The sequence below is a fragment of the Excalfactoria chinensis genome, chromosome 10 (assembly GCF_039878825.1).
Source record: "Excalfactoria chinensis isolate bCotChi1 chromosome 10, bCotChi1.hap2, whole genome shotgun sequence".
In the NCBI taxonomy this organism is placed as follows: Eukaryota; Metazoa; Chordata; class Aves; order Galliformes; family Phasianidae; genus Excalfactoria; species Excalfactoria chinensis.
The window spans coordinates 18,468,451-18,490,341 of NC_092834.1; the positions used below are offsets into that span (position 1 = coordinate 18,468,451).

General features: G+C 52.4%; 1 protein-coding gene across 1 annotated transcript; it reads left to right on the forward strand.

Annotated features, from left to right (window-relative positions):
* The first annotated feature begins 403 nt into the window (after positions 1-403).
* On the forward strand, positions 404-21,088 carry RBPMS2 (RNA binding protein, mRNA processing factor 2). The gene is made up of 8 exons (XM_072345595.1): positions 404-714; positions 8,162-8,239; positions 8,887-8,925; positions 9,325-9,387; positions 10,131-10,281; positions 10,707-10,855; positions 20,484-20,553; positions 20,778-21,088. Exons 1-7 carry the CDS (start codon positions 655-657, stop codon positions 20,544-20,546), a joined length of 603 nt encoding a protein of 200 aa, XP_072201696.1. The 5' UTR covers positions 404-654; the 3' UTR covers positions 20,547-20,553; positions 20,778-21,088.
* The last annotated feature ends 803 nt before the right edge of the window (positions 21,089-21,891 follow it).

A 21,891-nucleotide genomic window follows, 5' to 3' on the forward strand; every position in this document is an offset into this window, starting at 1 on the left:
CCCCAAGGGCTGCGGTGCGGCTTTCAGCGGGGGATTTCGGCATTGCTGCCGCAGGGCCGTTGGGCTGCAGCCCTGAGGTTCCTGGAGCCTTCGGAGAAGCCCGCAGGAATCGCCCCCCGCTCTGGGCTCGCTTGTCCCTTTAAGAAAGTTGAAGCCCGAAAGTTCACCAAAGTTGAGAAAGTTTTTCGTGGAAAGGGAGGGAAAAAAAAAAAAAAAAAAGGCAAAAAAAGAAACCCCAAAGGCGCAACACAAAAACCCCCCAAACCCAGGAAAAAAAACCAAACCCAACCCCACATCCCCTTACCCCCCCGCGGGGGCGGGGCGGGCCGGGCCGGGATTGGCGGCGGGCGGCCCGGGGGCGGCTCCGGGCGGGTGGGGCGGGGGCGGGCGGGTCCTGCCCCGCTGCTCCGTGCGCGGCGGCGGCGGCACCGGGAGCGGCACCGGGAGCGGCAGAGCCCCGCAGCTGCGGCTCGTTGCGCTCCGCTCCGCCCGGTTCTTAACGGCGGAGCCGACCTCCCCCCTCCCGGGACACCGCATGTGAGCTGGGAGGGCAGCCCCGCACCGCGCACCGGCACCGCACGGCACGGCACCCGCTCCCCGCTCGGAGCTGCTGTTCCACTCCCCTTCACACACCACCCCCTCGGGCCCCCCACCATGAGTAACCTCAATAAGGACACCGAGCACACCAACGGCGGAGGAAACGTCGAGGAGGAGGTGGGAGCTCGTGGAACGCGTTAGGGAACACGTTTTGGAGCTTGGAGAGCCAGGTGTAGGGGCTGGAGTGCCGGCTTTGGGGTCCCGAGAGCAGGAAACTAGAGCACCGAGCACCCTGGGTCCAGTGAACCGGTGGCATTATTGCTCTGGAGTACTGGGGACCCAGGGCATGAGGGCTTGGGAGCCCTAAGAGTGGGGATGCAGAGCGCTGAGGACCTGAGTGTTCCAGAGTCCTGAGAGCTGCAGTGTTGGAGACTTGTGATGTTGAGGCACTGGAGCTGTGGGAGTGATGACCCAAGGCACTGGGAGCTGGGACTTTGGGGGCTTCAGAGCTCTGTCAGCGGGGACCCAGAGCACCGGAGACTCAAGGCAGTGAGACTCAGGAGCACTGGGGACCTGGGGCCTTGGGGTTTGGAGCTCACAGGAGCGGTGACCTGGGATACCATGGCTTCAGAGTGTAGGGGATCAGGAGTGCAAGGGCTGTGGCACTGGAGACCCAGAGTAAGTGAACGGGGTTGGAAGGCTGATGCATCTTTGGGCTGCAGAGTTGAGGTCCAACTGTAAGAGCTGGAGGGCTTGGATGTCAGAGATCCAGGGCTGCAGTACGGTGTGCATTGGCTGGGAGTCTCTGACTACTGGCTGCAGTGTTGGTGAGCATTGGGTGATCTTGTAGTCTCGTGGGTCAAGGACCTTGTTCCCCTGAGGTTGGAGTGACCAGGCTCTGACATCCAGATGCCAGTATAGGTGATAGGGGCGAATGTAGACTGTGGTGATGGCAACTGCGCCAGCAACCTAGCTGGGGCTGGTGGGGCTGGGAGCCGCCCTAGCAGCTATCCCCATCTCTTAGATGGTCATCATGAGACAGACCCCATGATGGGAGGGCTCCCAAGTGTCCCTGTGCTGCTGCCTGTGAAACCATCCCATGACCCTTGGGGGTGGTGGTGGTGGTGCAGCAGGGTCACCTGCCCTCCTCCGTCTTGGAGGAAAATGCAGCGTTTTGCTGCAGTCCTCTGCATCTGGCCCAGGGGAGCAGGAGATGCTCAGCCCCCTCCCCTTGCCCTCCTCCAGCGCGCCGTGCGCTCACGCCGCCGCAACATGGCGCCCAGGCTGGCTGCCTGCCGCCCACCAGGGCCATACGGTCCCTGTGCGCCAGCTGCCTCGGGGCCAGCATGCCCTCTGTCCTGGGGACCTGTCTAATGGGGTGGAATGGATGGGCAGGTGTTGGCTGCGGGGTTCCTTCTGCTGTGCTGAGTGAAGCTGAGGTGACGTGATGTCACACCACTGGGAATGTGTCTCACCTCAGTGGGTGGCACTGGGGGAATAATGGGTGCTGGGGGCCACGTGCTGTGTTCTGGGTGTAGGGAGGCTCAGCAGTGGGGGGGGTTCCGTGGGCTGTTTGCGCAGGGAGCTCGCTGCGGCTGTGTGCTCCAGTTATCTGCTGGCCTGCAGTGGTGCTGCGCCCTTCTGGTGTTTGGGCTGTTTGGAGAGAGCATCTTCTCCAGCATGATGCTCATTACTTGGAGAATGGGGCTCAGGGCCTGCGCTGTGGGGAGCGGGGATGGTTGAGTGACAGAAGTGTCCCCTGCAATGCGCTGCACACAGAATGGCTCAGCTTAACTTCTTAGATGCTCTGCACAGTGGTGGCTGGGGATGCTTGGAGGTGATGCTGGGACTGGTTGGATGTCCCCATCCTGACACTGGCTGGGGTTCTGTGGTGACCCTCAGCAGGATCCCTCCACAGGACAGTTTTACCGAGCTAAGCAGGAGCTGTGCTTCTCTGCTGAGGATCCTGATAGTGGCATGGAGACCGGGAACGACCTCATGTTCAGGGGACTCTGCCACACTGTAGCCAACCCAAATTCAAGCTCTCACCCCAAGCTCCCATTGCTGGGTGTCAGTTCACTCCCCGTGAGCAGTAATTATGTTTAATTACTGAGCTGAACTGTTCAACCCCAATGCAAGCAGAGAGTGTGCTGGGATGTCTTCCCAAGCTGCACAGAGAATAACGCCAGATCCTGGAGCTGTAAAGACCTCTTCTGTTTTTCACCCCCCTTCTCCATGAGTCTACTTTGCTGCTTCCCAGAAGGGCACCACGTGCCCCAGATATGGCGATCCAAAGCTCCCAAATTGAGCCTTTCCCTTTATCTAATCTTCAAGCCCCCACATCTCGCAGCCCCTTCCTGCCTGGTGACATGCTGAGCACAGGAATGCCTCTTGCTCCTCTCTGGGTCGCTAATGGGAATGTTAAACAAACAAGGCTGACTGTCAGCCCTGCTGTTCCTCACTAGACACCTCCCCAAAGCTGATCCCTCCCCACTTCTGCTATCTTCTGTTTAGTTTTCCAGGCAGCCGCCGATCTGTGTGACAGCACCCATCCCAAGGGGCCCTGTGCACCCTCCTTGCTTTCTCCAGCAGCCCAAGGAGCTTGCTTGCTTACCACACACCTTGTGGGTCTGTCCTGTTGATGCAGAGGTGTTGTTTCTGCTCTGGTTGGGATTTGGAAGCCTGATATTAAACCTTCCTCCCCCAGAAGGACACTGGAAAGGTCCTGGGAACTGCTACGTTCCCAGGCTTCCTCTATCAATGGGCTGCTCTTACCAAGGGGGAGGGTTGTTGGAGTCTGTCTCCTGGTGGCCCTGTAAATATGCCCTATGGAATGGCTTTCTTCTCCTTCCTTGCTTGTTCAAATCTACATTTCTTAGACTCAAATCCGAGTTGCTTTGAGTATCAATACCCCAGCTGATCTCCATGATGTGAGAACTGTTCTTCCTTCTTGCCTGCTGGTCTAGTAAACAAGACCAGGGTTTGGAAGCGAGTTTCTCTCCTTGGCTAGCCACAGGAGCTGTAGAACAGAGCTTTCCATAATGGAAAATGGTTTTAAGTGGTGCGTGGGTCTGAAGGCCCCAAATCTTCCTTGCCAAGATGGGTGAAATAGAAAGGATGCTACTAGAGCATCTGGAATGCAGCTCTAAGAGCTCCTGGCGTTGCTAGAGGAATTGGCATTGCATGAAGCCAAGCGTAACTCTTCAGATCAGGTAGAGAAGACTTTTGAAGCAAGAAGATATTTTGGGGATTGTAGGTCTTGGCTGTGCTAGGCTTTAAGTCATGAAGATTGAGCCGTGGGATCATGGAGTGTCCTGGCTCTGAGTGCCCAGAATAAAGGCTTCAGCTCAAAGCCTTCCCAGGGTGTGAGTGTGCTCGGCACCTTCTCTGTAGGAGAGCTGTGCCCTAACTGGGAGCAAGGAGCCTTTTCCTGTCTGGTTATTAACCTCTGCTGTGTGCCCTGTAGGAACAGATGTTGTCACTGCGGTAGAACACAGAGGCAGGGTGTAGGTGTGAGACTTTTGCTTGCCTTTGTGGGTCAAAGCTGTTGTTCTGGAGCTTGACTCCCCATGCTCCCCTTGGGGGATGATGAGCTTACATCTGCCCTGCCCCTGTCCTCTGGGCTGAATTGTGTGCTTGGGAAGAGTGCCATATGGTGCAGAGGAGGATCAGGGCTTGGTGCTGGTTAGAGTTGGCATTTAGGGTCTGTTTTTGTGTAGCACTTTGTTGTAGTTCTGTCTTGCCTGGAACTGGTCTAATGCAATGGTGGTTCAGTCTTGTGGTTGCTTGGCATCCTACCAGTGTCCCCAAAGGTGTAATTTGAAGTGACGCTTGTAACTAGTGCTACAGCAGAGAGCTGCTGCAAACTTTCAGCTTGCTGTCACTTAGCTTGTGATCTTGGATGAGGACCCAAGAGGGTGGCATACTTGGAGAGGGTCCTGCATCCAGACCTGCATCCTATGCTCAGGGAAGAATTGGTAGGTTGGAACTCATCTCCCACCAGAACAACTGCTGTGGAGCTGCCCCACTGGGATAAAAGCTAGCAAAGCTTCCTCTGCCCCAACCATGTCCTATTCTTGGGTGCTGCCTTGTGCCAGGGCTTATCGGCGACCATGTGCTTCCTACTGCTTCAGGCAGCTGTTGCTACCTCTCCCTCCTTCCCCCTTTGCTCGAGCTTCTTCCTGCCCTGACCACAGGAACAAGAGCCCTGTAGCCCATCTGGAGTGGCCTCATTGGGTTTTTAGCTCTGGCAGTGGTGTTCCTGAGCCTTTCCCTCTTTGCAGCCACATTTTGCACGCTTGGCTCCCCGCCTTTCCCATCCATGCCTTATAAGTCCCGGCTCCTGGGGCTGTCTGCAGCCTTGCTGCATTCCAGCAGCCTCATGTCAAGTGGCTGCGTCCCGAGAGCTCCAATCTTTGGGGTGCTGCGTACGCAGGCAGAGTGCTGGTGGGATGTGTTTCTGTAGGAGCTGCTGTGGGGGCTACGGGGTGGCAGTACCCTTTGGGGACAGATAATGGACCTGGCTGTCTTCAGCAGGGGCTGCATTTGGGACCTGACTGACTTTGTGGGGTCTCAGCTTTGTGAGAGCAGGGAGGGAAATGGATGTCAAAGCTGCGTCCTACAGAAGGGGAGGCTGTGCCTTGCTCACTTGTGGGAGGATTCGGAGCCATCTCTTGACGAAAGCCTGGAGACCTCCCAGAGCAGCCTTGCAGGAGATGTGTGCTTGTGCCTTTGCATTTTTGACATAACTTGACCCTTGCTGGGCTGCAGGGCAGTATCTGCTTGCTCTTAAGACTCCCCTTCAAGCTTATTTGAAGCAAACATGGCCAGGAGATGTGGACCTGAAGCTTTGATTCTGAGAACCTGGCTGTGCTCGTACCAGATGTCTCTTCTGGGGCACTCAGGAGTGTAAGGAAGGATTTAGAGCCACTGTGGATCTCAGCACTAATGGCTTCATCCTTGTCCGTCCCTGCTCCTGTGTGGGAAGCTATGCTGGGATCCTCCCTCTTCAAGCGATGGCCTAGATGGTCCTGTCCGCCCTGGCACAAATCCTGTTTTCCATGGCTCTCCTCCATCTCTGCCGGGTGTTTGCACCAGGGACATCCCCTGAGGGGGCTGGGACAGGGAGGGGAATATATAAGTCATCTATATAACCTTTTTTCTTTCTTTCTTTCTTTTTTTTTTTTTTTGTCCTTTGGCTTTTCTAGCTGCCTCTGTGGGGAAGCTGAATGTTTAAGTGGATCTGGTGCTGGGTGGCAGGGAATTGAAGAGGGACAAGTTGACGAAGGCAGAAAAGTGTATGAGTTGGTTCTGGTGGCCTCCTGAAGGTTTTAAGGTTCTTGGAGAGCCCCGTGGAAGTTAACCCACTGGAAGATGCTTTCCCAGATCCCTTACTGTTTCTCTCCTGTAATTGCTCTTTTTGGATGTAGGAGGCTGGCCCAAGCTCCCACCTCCTCTCCTAATGAGTTCTTCTGAGTCAGGACCTTCCTTAGTCTGTCTGGTGATCCTTGGGCATGTATTGTTTGGAGATCCTTACTGGTGGCACTGGGGATTGCCTGGGCTTTCTTGGGGTGATGCACATCCTTGCCAGCTGCTGTGGGTTAACTGGAATCCCCATTTCTAGATCTGTGTGTTGTTACAAACTGTACCTGGAGGCCAAGGAAAGCTTTTAAGCTTTGGAGTAATGTCTCCTGTTCCTGTCTAGCATTAGGGGCTTGTTCCCTCCAACAAAGAGCTTTCATGGGCACCTGCATTGCTCTGTTCAGGCTGTTGTAAGGGCTTTGGATAGCTGGCTTTCTCCCTCCCCAAGCAACTGCATGTCTTCCATTCTGTCATGCCTGTCGCAAGGACTTACTGTGCTGCACATCATGGGACCATTTAGAGACCCAACAGGGATGCAGATTTCTATCTGCTTGGAAGAAACATCCATTTCTGGGGTCTGAGCGCACTCAAATCCTGAAATATTGAAAAGGGATGGTGCTTTCACGTGGCTCAGGCACATGTGCCGTTGCACTCCATGCAGCATTTCCCTGCAAGAAATGGCTGTGTGTCTTCTGGGAATGCGTGGCAGCTGCTCCATATAGCCCATGCTGAAGCCTGAAGTTATCAAGGTGGTGTTGGCTTCTGGCTGCCACTGCTCGCTCTGCTTGGGCATGAGATGGTTCTGGAGTGATGCACTGTAGCATGAAATGAGGTGCTGGGCTTGGTGGGGAGGACATGGGGAGAGAATAAGGATGCCACAACAGAAACATTTGTGCTTCTTCTCACTTGAGTGGGAAAAGTGATTTAATGAGGTGTCAGGTGCAACCCGCTTCTTCTAAGGAAGGGGAGATGGCCAAGCAAGGCTAAAGTGTGGGTTCAAAATGCTTATGCCATGGAAGTGTGATAGGGATGTGGGCTGGAAGTGGGTCAGGAGATGGGTTCCATGCTCTTGGACCTGCTGTGTGTCCTTCTTAAATGTAGCTAGTGTGGTTTGTTGCCGGTGGGCTTTTGGGTGTTGGTGCTGTCCTTCCGTACTTGCAGTGTTCCATAGGCATGTTTGGGGTTAGTTCAGTGGAAGGGATGCCCAGGTGACTTGAAAGCAAGGAACAAATATTTCCATCTTGTTCCTATAGCCTTTTTTTCCATCTTCTCGTGCTTCTCACTCCTGATCAAGCTGAACTCATTTTCTCCCAGTCCTTTTCAATGACAACTGGTGTCTTGGTCACCTGTGTAGCACATAACTTCCTATTCTAGCTCTATGCTGACTTACAAGAAGTCTTGGCAGCTTCATCATGCTGCTTCCTATGGAAATAGGCTGGCAGCCAGCATCTCCCAGAGCAGCCCAGCAGTGTTCTTCCAGCCTTTAGCACTGGTTCACATTTCTGGCTATTTGTGTGCATTCTACCACTACCTGTTGAAGTTGTCTTCTGGTGCTATGTTAGTTAGTGTATGTATGTTAGTTTTGTTTTATGAATTCTGTGGCTTGGAAGAGCAGTTGCATCCTTAGACTTGGTTTGGTGTGGTTTGAGAGTGACTCCTGAAAGATGTGATGTGTTGGGGAAGAAGCTGGGATGGATACTAAATCATCCTTGTGGTGATGTTCTGGGGGTTCTGAAGTCAAAGATACTTGTGTAGTTATGAGGCTCTGAAAGCTGAGGGCTGTCTTTTGATTTAGTGGCTGAACTGAGGTACCAGAATGGGCTAGGGGTAAGACATTCAGTGATCAAACACTTCGTATCTCTAGAGGGAGTTAGAGAGATAGCTGAGGTTGCCTCTTCTGGAGCTGTGATGTGTCAAACTTTCCTTTAGTGCTTTTGATAGCATATGGTCATCTAGCAGACTTCAAGTCTTTGGCATCATGGTCTGTTAAAAGACTGTGGGGCTGCCCTATTCAACCCAAGCTCTTCTCGTAGAGCCTGAATCTTTTGTGAAGGTCTAAATCCCACTGTGGGAAGGAGAAAAGGCCTGATTGCATCTTAACCAGGACAACACTCCTCTAACACATGGAAATGTTAGTGCCTGCAAGGCCACCATTGGTTCAGGATGTCCTAATCCCTATTGCACCTTGCTTTTGAACTGTGCTGTATTCCCACCACAGTACTGAGTGTCTCCTTTCAGTAGACTTCATTGACCTCTTTCCTAGGTACGGACACTGTTTGTCAGTGGCCTTCCTGTGGACATCAAACCCAGAGAGCTCTACCTACTCTTCCGACCATTCAAGGTAAGAAAGTCTTTGTGTTTTGTCTCTAGTGGGAAAGATGCTCTCTTGTGGCAAAACTCTCTGATGGAAGCAAGAATGAAGTGAGGAGCTAAGCTTTCTGTTAAAGCTCTGGGGATCCTGGGTGGTCTGGTCCTAATGTCCTGGAAGCCTTTCTGCAGTATACAGCATGTGTTGAGAGGAGGTTGATTTTAAGTGTTTAGGTAAGCTTGATGTACCTGGGCTAGGAGATGTGTTGTACTGATTAAGTAATGTGATGCACATAAGTCAACCTGCTGTTCCTAGTTGTGGTGCAGGAAGAGGGCATGGGTGGATCATCAAAATGAACTTCTTCCCTGGAGCCCTCGAGCACTCGAGTGGGGAACTCATCTTTTAACAGCTTGGCAAAGATCTGGATTTCTTCACAGGGAGGCAGAATAGACTAGTTGAGATGAGATGCCTTTTTTGCTTTGTGGCTGTCTTCTCTTTAGGCGGGAAAGAGAAAACTGGCACCCTTGGAGATGGGTTAATAGATCTCCCTCTGCTGCAAAGCCTGTCTTGTGTTGTAGGGTTTGGTGCTGCAGGAGCTCCTAGAGCTGTTGCATCACAGCCAAGTTTTAGTTAGGCTCCTTCAGGAACCTGATGTTGTCTTGCTTTCTTCCCTTCTCTAGGGTTATGAAGGGTCACTGATCAAGCTTACATCAAAGCAGGTACCTTTTTTTTTTTTTTTTCTTTTTCTAGTACTTGGGTACTTCTCCCTCTCGCTCAATGGGAAGTGGGGACAGATGCCATTTCACAGTGTTCAGCATCAGGTAGTCACCGGGGTTCAGCTCATTGCCCCTGTCCTGGTGGCTGGAAGCTCTCAGTAGGTGCTGGATGTCTCCTTGTTGCCTGTGACTGGCTGGGGTTGTGGGGGCTGGATGAGAACAGGTGCTTCAGCCCTGCAACAGAGTCCCCTAGTCTGAATCTAGCAGCAAGCTCTGCTTGAAGGCTCAGTGCAACTTTGACCTCTTCTGCTTGCTGTAAGCTATCTGGGACAGAAAGGGTGGCAGGTTAGGTAGTGGATCTGGAAGGTATTTCCAAAGTGAAATCAGTGTTGTTTCTTGTAGCCGGTTGGTTTTGTGACGTTTGACAGCCGGGCTGGTGCTGAAGCAGCAAAGAATGCCTTAAATGTGAGTATTGGAGGTACTGGGAGGGCTGGGGGCCATATACGCTGATGTCACTTGGTCTGGAGCGTGAGCAATGCTTGGCTTGTCCCTAGCATAGGTAGAGTCAAGGAGTCCCAGCTGTACCCTCAAACATGGATGATAGTTATCTAGTCATTTCCCAACAGCCATGCAGGAGAGCTGGCTGTATTTAAGGGTGCTATAAGTCTGGGCAGGTCCTTCTCCTTGGCTCTGACCTTCCAGGAGTTCTGCTGCCAGATGAACCTGCTCCAGAAAGATGCAGTGTAGGGGAAGCAGCCTTCCCATGCTGCTGCTCCCATGGCCAGAGCTGTCTGATACAGGTAACAGAATGCACTTGTAGCATTTCTGAACTGCTGCAGAGCTCACCTTGAGTCTCAGGGTGTGTTCTCATCCAGCCCAGGCTGGTATAGATGTAGAAGCACCACAGATAAGTGGTCCAGGGTAGACAGGACGTCTTAGTTCCAGCTGATGGATATTTCCTGACCGCTGTCAGTGCTTTGCTGGCTGGTGAACTGCACACAATGAGCAAAGCAGTGCCCCCTCAACATGGAAGCAGTGGGTCCTAGGTTAGCTAAATGGGGAAACACAAGCATGAGGTGACACCCTGGGTATGTGACTGCAGGGTGATGGCCCTTGTTCCCCTGTTGGGCTTTGCTACATGAATAGCTGCAGGCAGTGCTAGGAAAGGAAGCCTCTCTGAGAGACTCCTTTGCTTTTTCCTGTCACAGGGCATACGCTTTGACCCAGAGAACCCTCAGACCTTGCGGTTAGAGTTTGCTAAAGCCAACACCAAGATGGCCAAGAGCAAGCTGATGGCCACACCAAACCCCACCAATATCCACCCTGCCCTGGGCGCACACTTCATTGCACGGGACCCCTGTGAGTATTCAGGGACACAACTTGAGGGCCAGCCTGGGAGGTATCTGGCACTGGGAATGCTGGTGGCAGGGCTTGGTGCAGCTAAGCCTGCAGCCAGGGTGGGAAGGAAAGCTGTCTTCTGGCTGACATCTGGCAGCAGGTTGGGGTTGCAGGAGAACAGTAGGCATCTGCTAAGGCTTCTGGCCCTGTAAGTGCTGAGGAGGTGGAGTGGTATCACTAAAGGCTTTAAATCATCACTAGATGCAAAGCAAGAAGGGGCAGTGCTGTGCCATTGCAGCCTTGACATGCCTTGGTGGGGTGCAGAGCAGTGATGTTCTACCTTAAACCTCAGAGTTTTAGCTTGGGGTGGAAAATGCAGAACCTGTCCCTGAAAGCAGGCTGTTGCTCCAGCTCTGAGCTTGCTGTCCCCTTGTCTCCTTGTCTAGATGACCTGACTGGAGCGGCTCTAATTCCAGCGTCCCCAGAAGCATGGGCTCCCTACCCACTGTACACCACGGAGCTCACCCCTGCCATCCCCCATGCCGCCTTCACGTACCCAGCAGCTGCTGCTGCGGCTGCTGCTCTTCACGCTCAGGTGAGTCTCTCCCTGCAGCCCCTGCCAAGAGCTGCACTCTCTCCTTCCCCTGGAACTTCCTCCCTCGGGTCTCCACTCAGCTGGTTCTCCCCCGTCCTCTGCACCTTGCTCCTGGGCAGAGCTCTTCCCACTGCTCCAGGCCCTGTGTGGGCTGCAGGGCAGGTGGCGGAGCTGCTGGGTATGGAATAAGTGGGTGACATGAGTGTAGCTGGGACTCTGCTGCTCTCCTACCCTGCAGGCCCAGCTTGCCTCTTGGGCTGGGGAAAGGGGAGGGTTGGGATGAGTGCTCAGCTTTTGGCTGGCATTGGTCCCCATTGCCAGAGAAGCTTCTTGTGTGCCTGCAGGGAGGATATGCTATGTGCCAGCAAGTGTAACTATGAAACATCCTCCTTGAAACAAAGGTGTTGGACCCCATGGGTGCAGCACAGCCACTTGCTATAGGCTATGGAGATGCTGGTGGTGCATCCCACTGCCTGCTGTCCCAGGGGCTGTGCTTCCTGACAGTTGGAGGTGTAGGGATACCTCTACTCATGCTAGGAATTCTAGTACTTAAAAGCATGATTTTCTTCTGAGGCCACAAACCCCTGCTGAGCATAACCACCCCTGAAATGACAGAAATGCAAAAAGAAAGCTGAAGTACAGGTTATGTCTGAATTCCATGCAAAGGTGCTTGTTTTGGAGCACTTGTGTAGGAGAACATACCCTGCTTGATGTCACCAAGGGCTCTGCCTGTTTCAGTCTCTGCTCTCATAGTAGTGCTGGGGGGCCAGGGCAGTGGGGCCCTGGGCTTTGTTCCCAGAGTGTCAGGACTTAACTACTGCCCCACTGAGCAGGGTGTTCTGCTCTTTCCTGCTTAGCCTGGGAGGAAGAAGAACAATGTCCCAACACCTTACCCACTTGGCTAACAGTTGAGTTGTCCCTTTAGCCTCTTCTTGCTCCTGCAAGTGTTTTGACCATAGCTTAATGGCTTCAAGCCAAGCTTGTGTCCAAATGCAGTGTGAAGGAGATGCAAGCTTCTAGTCTGCACAGACTTGTCCTCTGCGGCTTTTGTCCTGCTGGTGACCTAGCATTGGGCTGATGCTCCTGCAGGGTAGGCAAGAGGCACGTGGGGCTCAGGACAGGATCAGGCACTGGCCTGGTCTTCTAGGTAGGCTGATATGCTGATCCTTCACTGGGTTGCTTCCAGTTTGAGAGCTGTGTGTATTGATGTTCTCCAGGAGCTAGCAGTGGTGCCCACAAATACAGGAGCATCTGACTGTGCAGCCCAGGAGAGCAGATATCTGTCCTTCCCTTATGTAGGGTGGTGGAGCCATGGGCTGTTGCTGCCCCTAGTAGTAAGAGCCAGGAATGCCCTCTCCATCCTGGCTGGGAAAACTGAGGAGCGTGGAACCATTACTGTGGTTCCACACTCAAAGTGACTGTACAGGGATCCAGAGTAGCAGGGTCAGACACCAGAACATTATGGTGTGTAGGGTGGGAAGAAGAAAAACTGTTCTCCCAGGATAAAAGGAAGCCTTCAGTCAGATTCTCTCCATCTGGGTTTTTAGTTTTAAGCCCTCCAGCTGGCAAGCTACTTGTGCTGGACAGACAGCTTAACTCTCAGAGGACTTGTAGCTTGGAGAGAGACTCTTTGGCTCCAGGGAGATCCTGGGAGGACACGGGATGCCCTGCCCGAGAAGGTCCTTAATGGGTGATGCTCCTGTATGTCCAGGGGAGTTAGCGTGGCCCTTCTGAGCTGTGGCCATGCTGATGAAGAGTGGCTGGGCTGGCTGGGCAGTTACAGCTGCTCCTTGCTGTATTGTGCTTGAGTTGGCAGTGATTTCACAGGGAGACATTCTGGTGCAGCGTACATTACCAATAAAGTTTTATGGGGTTAAACATTACTCAGGATGGCAGTTCTGTTCTGCCTCATCTCTAGGCTGGAGCCCTTTTCCTCTCAGAGCTGAGGCAGGGTGGAGTTAAGGCAGTATGAAGTGACTTTTGCTCTCGAACTGGGCTAAAAGCTGTAACCTTGGTTTTGGTGTGCTGAGCCCTCATTCTCACTGGTATGGCTTGGCGGTGTGGTGGACATACGAGCTGTTCTCCAGAACAGCAGCAGCTCCTAATCCTGGGATTCTTCTTGGCTGGAGGATGTTCATGGGGATGGCTGGAGCAGCTCTATGAGCCATTTGCCCTGCAGGGAGCATGTAGTTGGAGGTGGTAGATGAACAGAGAGCTTGCTGCAAAAGCTTGAAACTTGAAGCACTCATCCTCGCACAGCTCTGTGCTCAATCCAGGTAGAAAGTAGGTGAGTAGGTGTCTGCCATGCTGGAGGGCTGGCAAGAGGTGGCAGGAGGCTGGCCTGGCCTTGGCTCAGGTGCCAGGAGGTCTTGGTGAGCTGCTCGCAGAAAAGGATGACAGCTGTTCTGGCACTGCTGAGCCGCTATGCCACGGAGGTTGGGGCCCTCCAGGCACCAGGCTGCCATAGGTGTGACTGTGGCCCGAGCCTGCACTGCTAAAAGCCTCTCTGTGTGGGGATTCCACTGACTTTAAGACTGTCCCATGTGCCTTCCCTTCCTCCCACCTTCTCTCAAATCCCTCCTTTGATGTCCCTAGTGAACTCCAGCCATGATGCCAGCGCAGGCTAGCCCTGAAGCTCAGAGCTGTCCCTGGAGATGGGACACCCTAGTGATGCCTTATTGCAGCTAGTGGAGTGGCTGTGCTACAGCTCCATTCCTAGAAGTGTTAAGCATGATGGCAGCCCCGTCTGGAAAGACTGGTAAGGTAACCATCTCTCCTCCAAGGTGCACCATGGGATTTGCAAGCTTCTGCCCATCTCTGTAGCCCATATTTCCTTGCCCACCCAGTGCATGGGCCTCACGCTACCCACCCACCAGAGCCTGGAGAATGAGATACCAGGCCTTCTTTCTAACCCACATCTCCAACTTGGCAGCACATGACATGGCGCACACAGCATGGCACCATCTTACATCAACTCCTCCCAGCTGAGCCAGGCTTGGCCAGGTTCTGCTGGCGGGAGGGGAGCAGCCTGGTTAAGCTGGGGCAGGGATGACCCTGCCACTTGGTGTGACAGAAACCTGGTTTCTCCCCATCCACAACCCTTCAAGGGTGTCCAGAAATACACCTTGACCTCACTCCTAGCACACTATGGGGGAAGTGAGTGATGTGATAGCGATAGCACACAACTAAATTCTATCGGGCACGTTTAGACAACAGCACTTGGCGGTCACTTTATTCCAGAATTGCATATCGGGACAGACCATGCCCTTAGTCATGGGTCTAAACTCACCTCTTTCTCTCCAGTTACTGGAAATGGAGCAAGTTCCTGTCTGGAGCTTGTCTACTCTTTGCAGCCTGAAACCACAGGCAGGATGCAGCTCTTGTGAGCTGTACTGAAGGGCATCTGACTGGGGATGGAAGGGAGCTGTGTAGGAAACCAGGAATTTGGGAAGAGGGAATGTGGAAGAATGGTTGCATGTTCAGCTCTAAGTGAAGTAATTGAGTCTGGGATCGCTTCTCCTTGTAGTGGGTAGTGATGCTGGGGAGAGAAGTCATCAAAGATGGGGGCCTGGGTCTGCCTTTTTCCTTGGAAGACTCTGGACTGCACAAATGTGTGAGTTTGGAAGAGAGGGAATTGGTACAAAGATGGAAACAGCTTGTCTTGAGCCCTCTAGACCTTCATGAAATGTTTCAACTAGCATCTGTGTGATCAAGTTGGGCTGTGTTGTGTCTCTGCTGTGAAACTGTGTGTTCTGGAGCATCTCTAAGCCAGGCTTTGGGTGTGCAGTAGGAGACAATGGGGTTCCTATCATACTATTAGTGCACCTCTATAAAGGGATGCTTTCAAGGTGTCTCTGCACCTGAGGGTTGCACTTTCTTTGGCAGCTGGGATAGAGGAATGGATGAAGCTGGTGGTAGTCACTATATGGTGCATGTAGGAGACCAGGCTGAGTAGCCAGGACCCAGAAGGCGGTGACTGATGTTCCCAAGGCAGGGAGTGGATCATGGACTGGAAGCTTCCAGCTGCCCATCCTGGTGGGTTGTCTGCCCAAGGTGCTCCCAGAGCCTTCAGACGGTTGCCAGCAGCAGAAATGTAGTTTGGGGGCTTTGCTGGGAATGGTGAGGGTGGGGTTCTGAATCTGGGATCAGCCCAAGGAAGTGGAAGGAGCAATCAAGCTCTGCTTCATGGCAAAGGCTGTCAGGACACAAAGGATTCCCAACACCAAGCTGAGGCAGAGCCCATCGATGGAAAGGGAGGTCAGTGCTCTGCTAAATCTCTCACCTTTCCTTCTGGTGAGCTGCCTGAGCTTGCTTGAGACAGTTTGGGTGTCTTGTGCTGTAGTGGCTGGACATAAGGCTGGTGCTGATGGGTGTGACCTGCTGCTGGCCCTAAATAATTGGGCGTACAGGGTATGCTCAGATGAACGTTCCTCCTCAAGAACCTGCCTCCTGTTGGGATGGGATCAGCTGGGTGCCACTAATGGGCAGTTTTGAAGCACCCCAATGACCTGTAGGACCATGAGGATCCTACCTCTGTATAGTACTGAGTTTTGGCGCAGCCTTGGGGTCCTATCTGCAAGATCTCCTGCATTTCACGTTGTGGCGGCTGACGGAACTCCCTGAGGTGGGAGTCTGGAGACAGCAGATGTGTGTTGTTGTAACTTGTTGCCTGTTCCCTGGGGCTGTCACATAGGACTCACCAAGATTGTTTTTTCAGGGCATATGTCCTTAGCAGTGTGAAGCATGAAGGGCTTGGAGAATCAGCCCTACGAGGAGAGGCTAAGGAAGCTGGGGCTGTTTAGTCTGAGGAAGAGGAGGCTGAGGGGAGACCTTATTGCCGTCTGCCAGTACCTGAAAGGTTCTTACAGTGAGAGTGGGGCAGGTCTCTTCTCACTAGTGACAAGTGACAGGATGAGGGGAAATGGCCTCAAGTTGCGCCAGGGCAAGTTCAGGTTGGATATTAGAAAGAACTTCTTTACAGAAAGGGTGGTTAGGTACTGGAATGGGCTCCCCAGGGAGGTGGTTGAATCGCCATCCCTGGATGTGTTTAAGAGCCGTTTGGATGTGGTACTCAGGGATATGATGTAGCAGAGGTTTTTTAGAGATGGGGTACTGGTTGGGCTGCAGTTGGACTTGATGATCTTCAAGGTCTTTTCCAACATGGGTAATTCTATGATTCTATGATTCTCAAAGGCTTCCATGGCTGTGGTGTTTACCTAATCTCCAGAGGCATAGTGCTGGCACAGGCTGACTAAGGCAGGCTCTCCACAAGTTCTTGTTAGCAGAAAAAAGCAGATATGAGATTCTCTCTGCTCCTTGGGGATCACCCATTCTCCCAGCATCACTGGATGAGTGACCTGGACCAAGATGCCATCAACAGTGACTTCCCAACTTGCAAGCTGAGGTCTGTGAGCTGAGCATCTCCATGAGCTGCCTCAAAGCCGAGCAGTTCAAGGCACTGGATGCTTCCTGAAGCCCTCCTTTTGAGAAATGGGAGTGGATCCTATCTTCTTCTGCATGCTTATGGCATAGGATGTGCTGCTCTCTTGCTGGCTAGGGAGTGCTTGCTTCAGTTCCTCTGAGATTTCCTTGGTGCTGGGCTGCTTAGGTCTTGCATGTTGTGCTAGGGTTTGCCTGCTTACCAGCTCAGCTCAGGGCCCTGGAAGCAGGAGTTGTGAGTGAGGTGCCTGCTGTTGGAACTGGGAATGTGTATCTAGAGAGTGCTGCTGGGTGATGGTAGTGTCTTCCTGTCTGACCTATCCTTCTGTGGGCTGTGCTGCCATCAGCTGTTTCCAGCTCTGGAATGTGCTGCTGGGGTCCTACCAGCTCCCAGAAACGGAGGGAAGGGCTGCTTTGTCCTGTCGTGTGTAGGGAGGGCTTTCTGGCAGCAGGGAGGTGGCAGGACCTCAATACAGAAGGCAAGCAACAGAAATGCTAGTTGACATTGAACTCCTTTCCAGCTGTGAGTTAATAAAGCTCTAGAAGCAATGATGTGTCTTTCAGTAAAAGCCTCTCTTGCTCTGCTTTCCCATTCCAGTGTTGGATGGCCCCATCCAGTCTTTCTCAGCTCCCATCCTTGATGGTTGTATTGGCAGACCTGCTGCCTTGTGGTCCTCTAGAGAAAGCCCTACAGATCCTCCTGCCTAGCTGCTCTCCTTCCAGGCAGCTCCGAGAGCCATCTGCTCCCAGTGCCTGGGAAAAGCAAGGCATTTTGAGGGATGTTAAGATAATAATAGAAAACAGAGCCTTGACAATGCCAGTTTCTTAAAGAGCATGTTTTCTTGGCTAGATGATTCCATTCTTCAGAAGGAGAATGGGATTTCTGTTGGCAAACAGAGGTGCTAGAAGCTCTGGAGTGCACATCTGGGCCAGGAGGTGGCTCAGACCCTGTGAGAAGGAGAGAAGAGCCTGCAGGTTTGGGGACATGGCTGGAGGCTGGGCTGGGTGCACGTGCCCTGCTGCCTTGCCTGATCACGCCAAGGGCTCAGTGCGTGGGATGGAGGCTGCTGCTGGGTTAAGTGCCTGGCCTTGTGAAGGAAGGGGGAGTTTCCTGTTGCTGCAGGGCAGGAGGAAACTGCTTCCAGCTGTCAAGGGGAGGGGTGCTGGATGAGAAGATGTGGTGATGTGGCTGTGCTGAGCAAGCACCTCCCAGCTGTAGGGTTTGGATGGCTGGGATCCGGCAGCTCTGCGTAGCTGATTGAGCTGGCAGGGCTCTCCCTGTGGGAAGCATCACAAGAAGGATCTCAGCCCTCCAGTTCTACCTTGGGGTTGTTCAGTTTGTGGCTTCCCAGGTCTTGTACTGGAAGAAGGAGGATGCAGCTGTCACAGGCAGCTGTGTTTTCTGGGAGGTGTGACCTTGGTGTCCCTTCCAGCTCCTGGCAGGAGGTTGCTGTCTCAAGGTCCTGGCACTTGCTGTCTGTTTTCATTATGAAGACTGGCCTTTCTGCCAAGTGACAGACATCTCCTTCTTCCAGGGGCAAAGGAAGTAGGGTTAGAACAGGGATGTGTCTAGCTTGGAGTACAGTGCTGAGGCTATCACTGGCTCTGGATAAATGAGCTTTCAGCTCTGTTTCCTCTGAACACCTGTGGATGTCCTTTGGAGGTCGGACTACAGGACTGCTGGGTGACTTTGCAGCAGGACTACTGCTGCATGTGTGATGCAGTGTACTATAGAGCAGTGTGCAAGGTGCTTAGAGAACAGCCACCCGTAGTTCCCTGGCATTGCCAGCTGCTATCTCAACCCAAAGTGGCCTTCTTGGTGGCTTAAATTTGAAGGGACCTTAAAGAGCATTTAGTTCCAGCACTCTCCCACCACTGCTGTGGGCTAGGTGCTTCCCCTCAGCTCAGGCTACCTAGGGCATCTCCAAGGACAGGACACACACAGCTCTGGGAAGCATTGCCAGCACATCACTGCCTTCAGATTAACAATTTCTTCCTCACATCTCACCTCAGTATCCTCTCTGTTAATGTCATTTCCCCTTGTCCTATCTATCACTACCTGCCTGTGTACGAAGTCGCTCTCCCTCCTGCTCCCCTCAAGTCCTGGAAGGCCGCATTGAGGTCTCCCCGCAGCCTTCTCCTCCCCAGGCTGAACACCCCCAGCTCCTCAGCCCGTCTCCATAGCAGAGGTGCTGCAGCCCTCGGAGCATCTCCGTGCCCTCCTCTGGTCCTGCTCCAGCAGCTCCACACCCTTCCTGTGCTGGGACCCCAGGCCTGGACTCAGTCCTGCAGGTGGGGCATCATGAGGGCAGAGCAGAGGGGACAGTCCCCTCCCTGCCCGCTGCCAGCCCTCTTGCTGCAGCCCTGGATACTGTTGGACCTTCCAGCACACTGCTGTCTTGTTTGCGGTTTTTCATCTACCAGAACCACCAAGTCCTCTGCGGTGCTGCTCTCAGGGAGTTCTGTCTGTCCTCGTATCTGGGCTTGCTCCAACCCAAGTGCAGCACCCCCACTTGGCCTTGTTGAACCTCATTGGGTTCATGTGGTCCCACCCTGTGAGCCCACCCAAGTCCCTCTGAATGGCGTCCCTTCCTTCTGTCCTATCAACTGAAGCACTCAGCTCAGTGCCATCAGCAAGCTGGTGAGAGTGCACTCAATGCTGTCATCTGGTCGTTGATGAAGATGTTGGACAGCACCAGTCCTGAGATGGACCACTTGGCAGCACCACTCATCACTAACTGGCTGCAACCATCCAACCTATTCCTTATCCACTGAATGGGTCAGCCATGAAACCTGTCTCTCTCTAAGTTAGAAATAAGGATGTGGGGCAGGATCATGCCAAATGCCATGTACAAGTCCTGATAGATGACATCAGTCGCCTTCTTTTTGTCCTCCAATGATGTTTTGCTGTTACAGCAAGCCATCATATAGGTCAGACTTGACCTGCCCCTGGTGAAGACATGCTGGCTGTGTGGGATCACCTATTCTGCTTGCACATGTCATTTCTTCCAGAAGGATTTGTTCCTTGATCGTCCCAGGCACAGAGATGAAGCTCACCGGCATGTAGCTCCCCAGATCTTTCTTATAACTAGGAGTGATTCCCTTTTTCACTGGGGACTTCACTTGACAGCAGTATTTTCTCAAATATGATGGAGAGCAGCCTGGCATGTCTACTGTCTGCTTACAGCCTGTGGCAAGGCCAGATGTTGATCATTGGTGACGTGACAATACTGCATGGCCACCTACGAGTTGGATGAACCATGAAGCTTCTGCTACCAAAGCATCCATCTTAGCAGCTGTGGCTCTTTCTTCACTACAAAGGAGGCTTGCATTCAAGAAAACCTTGCTCACAGTCCCTGGACAGTGCTTGCTTTGGTTACTGTACCAATACCTGCTTGTTGGTTCCTTCCTTGCTGCACAGCAGCCCTGGGTGGTAGAGGTGCTTGCTGGTTTGTAACTCTGCTGCTTGTCTCTGTGGCATGGTTTGCCCAGAACCTGTTCTGAAGGCTGGGTTAGTTTTTTAGAAAGCATTTTTGGGTCTTTTTTGTGTTGAAGGAGGTAGGTTTTACTTCAGTCAAGTGGAAGAGTTCTGGTTTAAGTGTGTGGGCTTGTGACATCTTCTTTGTTGGCTGAGGGCAGACTTGTCACCATGTAGAGGTGATGGCTGCCTGGTGTGAACCTCCTCTTCCCTACCTGAGCCTTAAGGAAGGGAAAACTGTAAATATGGGATGTTTGGGAGTGTGTGAGTGTGGCTGGGGGAGCAGTCCCTCTATCTGCACACCTCCAAAGTGACATGCTTCACACACAGCTTGGATGGTGATGCTCAATGTATGGTAGTGAGTTGGGTGTGAATTTGGATGCTGTCTGCTGGTTATGGAACATACTTGGGGTGTTGAGATAAGCCCTGGGATGGGGAGCTGGCTCCCTTCAAGTGTGTGGGATCCTTCTGCCCTCCTTAAGGGAGAACCTGCCCAGGTCCCAGTGCCTGGTGACCCTCAGTCTGTACGTTCATGAGCCACCAGTGCAGGGCTGGGTGGTGCCAGCACTTAGGGTGCTACTTTGGGGTATATCCTGGTGCCTCCTTTCCAGTACTGGAGCCATCTCTGCTCATAGGTGGCTTAAAGGAGCTGGGCTCAAGCTGAAATAATCCTGGATCACGGACCTCTGGCGTGGCTTTCTTTTTTTCCAGATGCGCTGGTATCCTCCTTCTGAAGCTACCCAGCAAGGATGGAAGTCTCGTCAGTTTTGTTAGTTTGTTAGTAAGTAACTAATTACTCCTGGAGCCTTGTCTTATCTGTCCTTGGGCTCCCTGAGCTCCTGCGGGGGTGAAGGATGGGAGCTGTTACCCACACCGTACACCCCATGTAGGATAACGTTGGCTTTGGCTGATGGGCAGTGGGATCACATCCACCCTGGTGGGCGCAGGGGGAGCAGGGTGAGCCACAGATCCTACCAGCCCTGCTCACTGTCCTCTTTCCTGCAGCGTCTCTCCTGGGCTCCTGTTCCTCCTCCCTGCCTCTCCGTGGAGGGACGTGCCAGGGATGATGGCTCCCACCTCTTGCTTTGGTTTGCGGCCAGCGGACAAGGCGCCCAGCCCCGGCGCATCCCCTCCTCTCTGGACTGTGAAGCTGCCGCACGCCACCTCCATCCCTCCATCCATCTGTCCATGCTGAGCTTCACCATCCGTCCGTGCCGACACCCAGTGGGGGCTCGGTCCCAGGCTCAGCTGAAGGAAACGAAAGGCAAATCGGGTTTTGCATGTTTTCTGGCATGAATTAAAACACTTAACTTGTGTATGTGTGAGTGTAAGTTTGTTTGTTCTAGCGTTTGTGTAACCGTTAGCAACTGGTCCTACGGACTGATCCATCGAGGTTTTCATCTTGCGTCGGTGAAGACTTGGCTCTGAGAAATACGCACTGTCCTTGCCTCACCCCTTCCCCACCTCTGCCCTCCCCCTTCCCAGTACGACCAGAAGAATTTGAAAAATGTTTTTTCTTTCTTTTTTTCCCTGCCCCCCCCCCCCCCTTTCCTCCAAGTATGATGCACTGGGTTTCTGTTCTCATCCATCCTCTGGTTTTAAAATCAGGGTTATTATATTATTTCTTTTTTCAGACTTCTATATATAGAAAGGCTGCAAGCTATCTAACATTTTTTTTTTCTGTTTGTTTTCTTGGTTGATTTTTTTTTTTTTGTTTTTGTTTTTTGTTGTTTTTTTTTTTTTTCTTTTTCCACATCCTTCTGATTGGAGAGCATCCAGTCCTGCCAAATAATCAGCCATCCTTATGGGAATACCGAACAAAAAGAGAAAAAAAAAAAAAGTATGAGTATTTTTGTACCATGTGTAATAAGGAAATATTTATGCATCATAAAGAATTTCTTGTGTGTTTGTGTGCAATTAATTATTATTATTATTATTATTAAAAGAGAAATTGTAATCCTGTAAAATAAGTTAATGTTTAGTTAAAAGCTTGAAAAGAGAAGATTTGTCTTCTGTACTAATGATTCAGGCATCGTAAATGAGAAATTGTGCAATTTTTGTTTTAGCATCTTATTGCTTGGTATTGAAGTGCTTTAAGTATTATATGACCATGGCTGTC

Excerpts from the sequence above, each read along its gene's own strand:
- RBPMS2 (XM_072345595.1), top strand. The coding sequence starts at position 655 with ATGAGTAACCTCAATAAGGACACCGAGCACACCAACGGCGGAGGAAAC. Across the intron at positions 715-8,161 it reads GAGGAAACGTCGAGGAGGAG|GTACGGACACTGTTTGTCAG; the intron begins GTGGGAGCTCGT and ends CCTCTTTCCTAG. Across the intron at positions 8,926-9,324 it reads TCAAGCTTACATCAAAGCAG|CCGGTTGGTTTTGTGACGTT; the intron begins GTACCTTTTTTT and ends TGTTTCTTGTAG.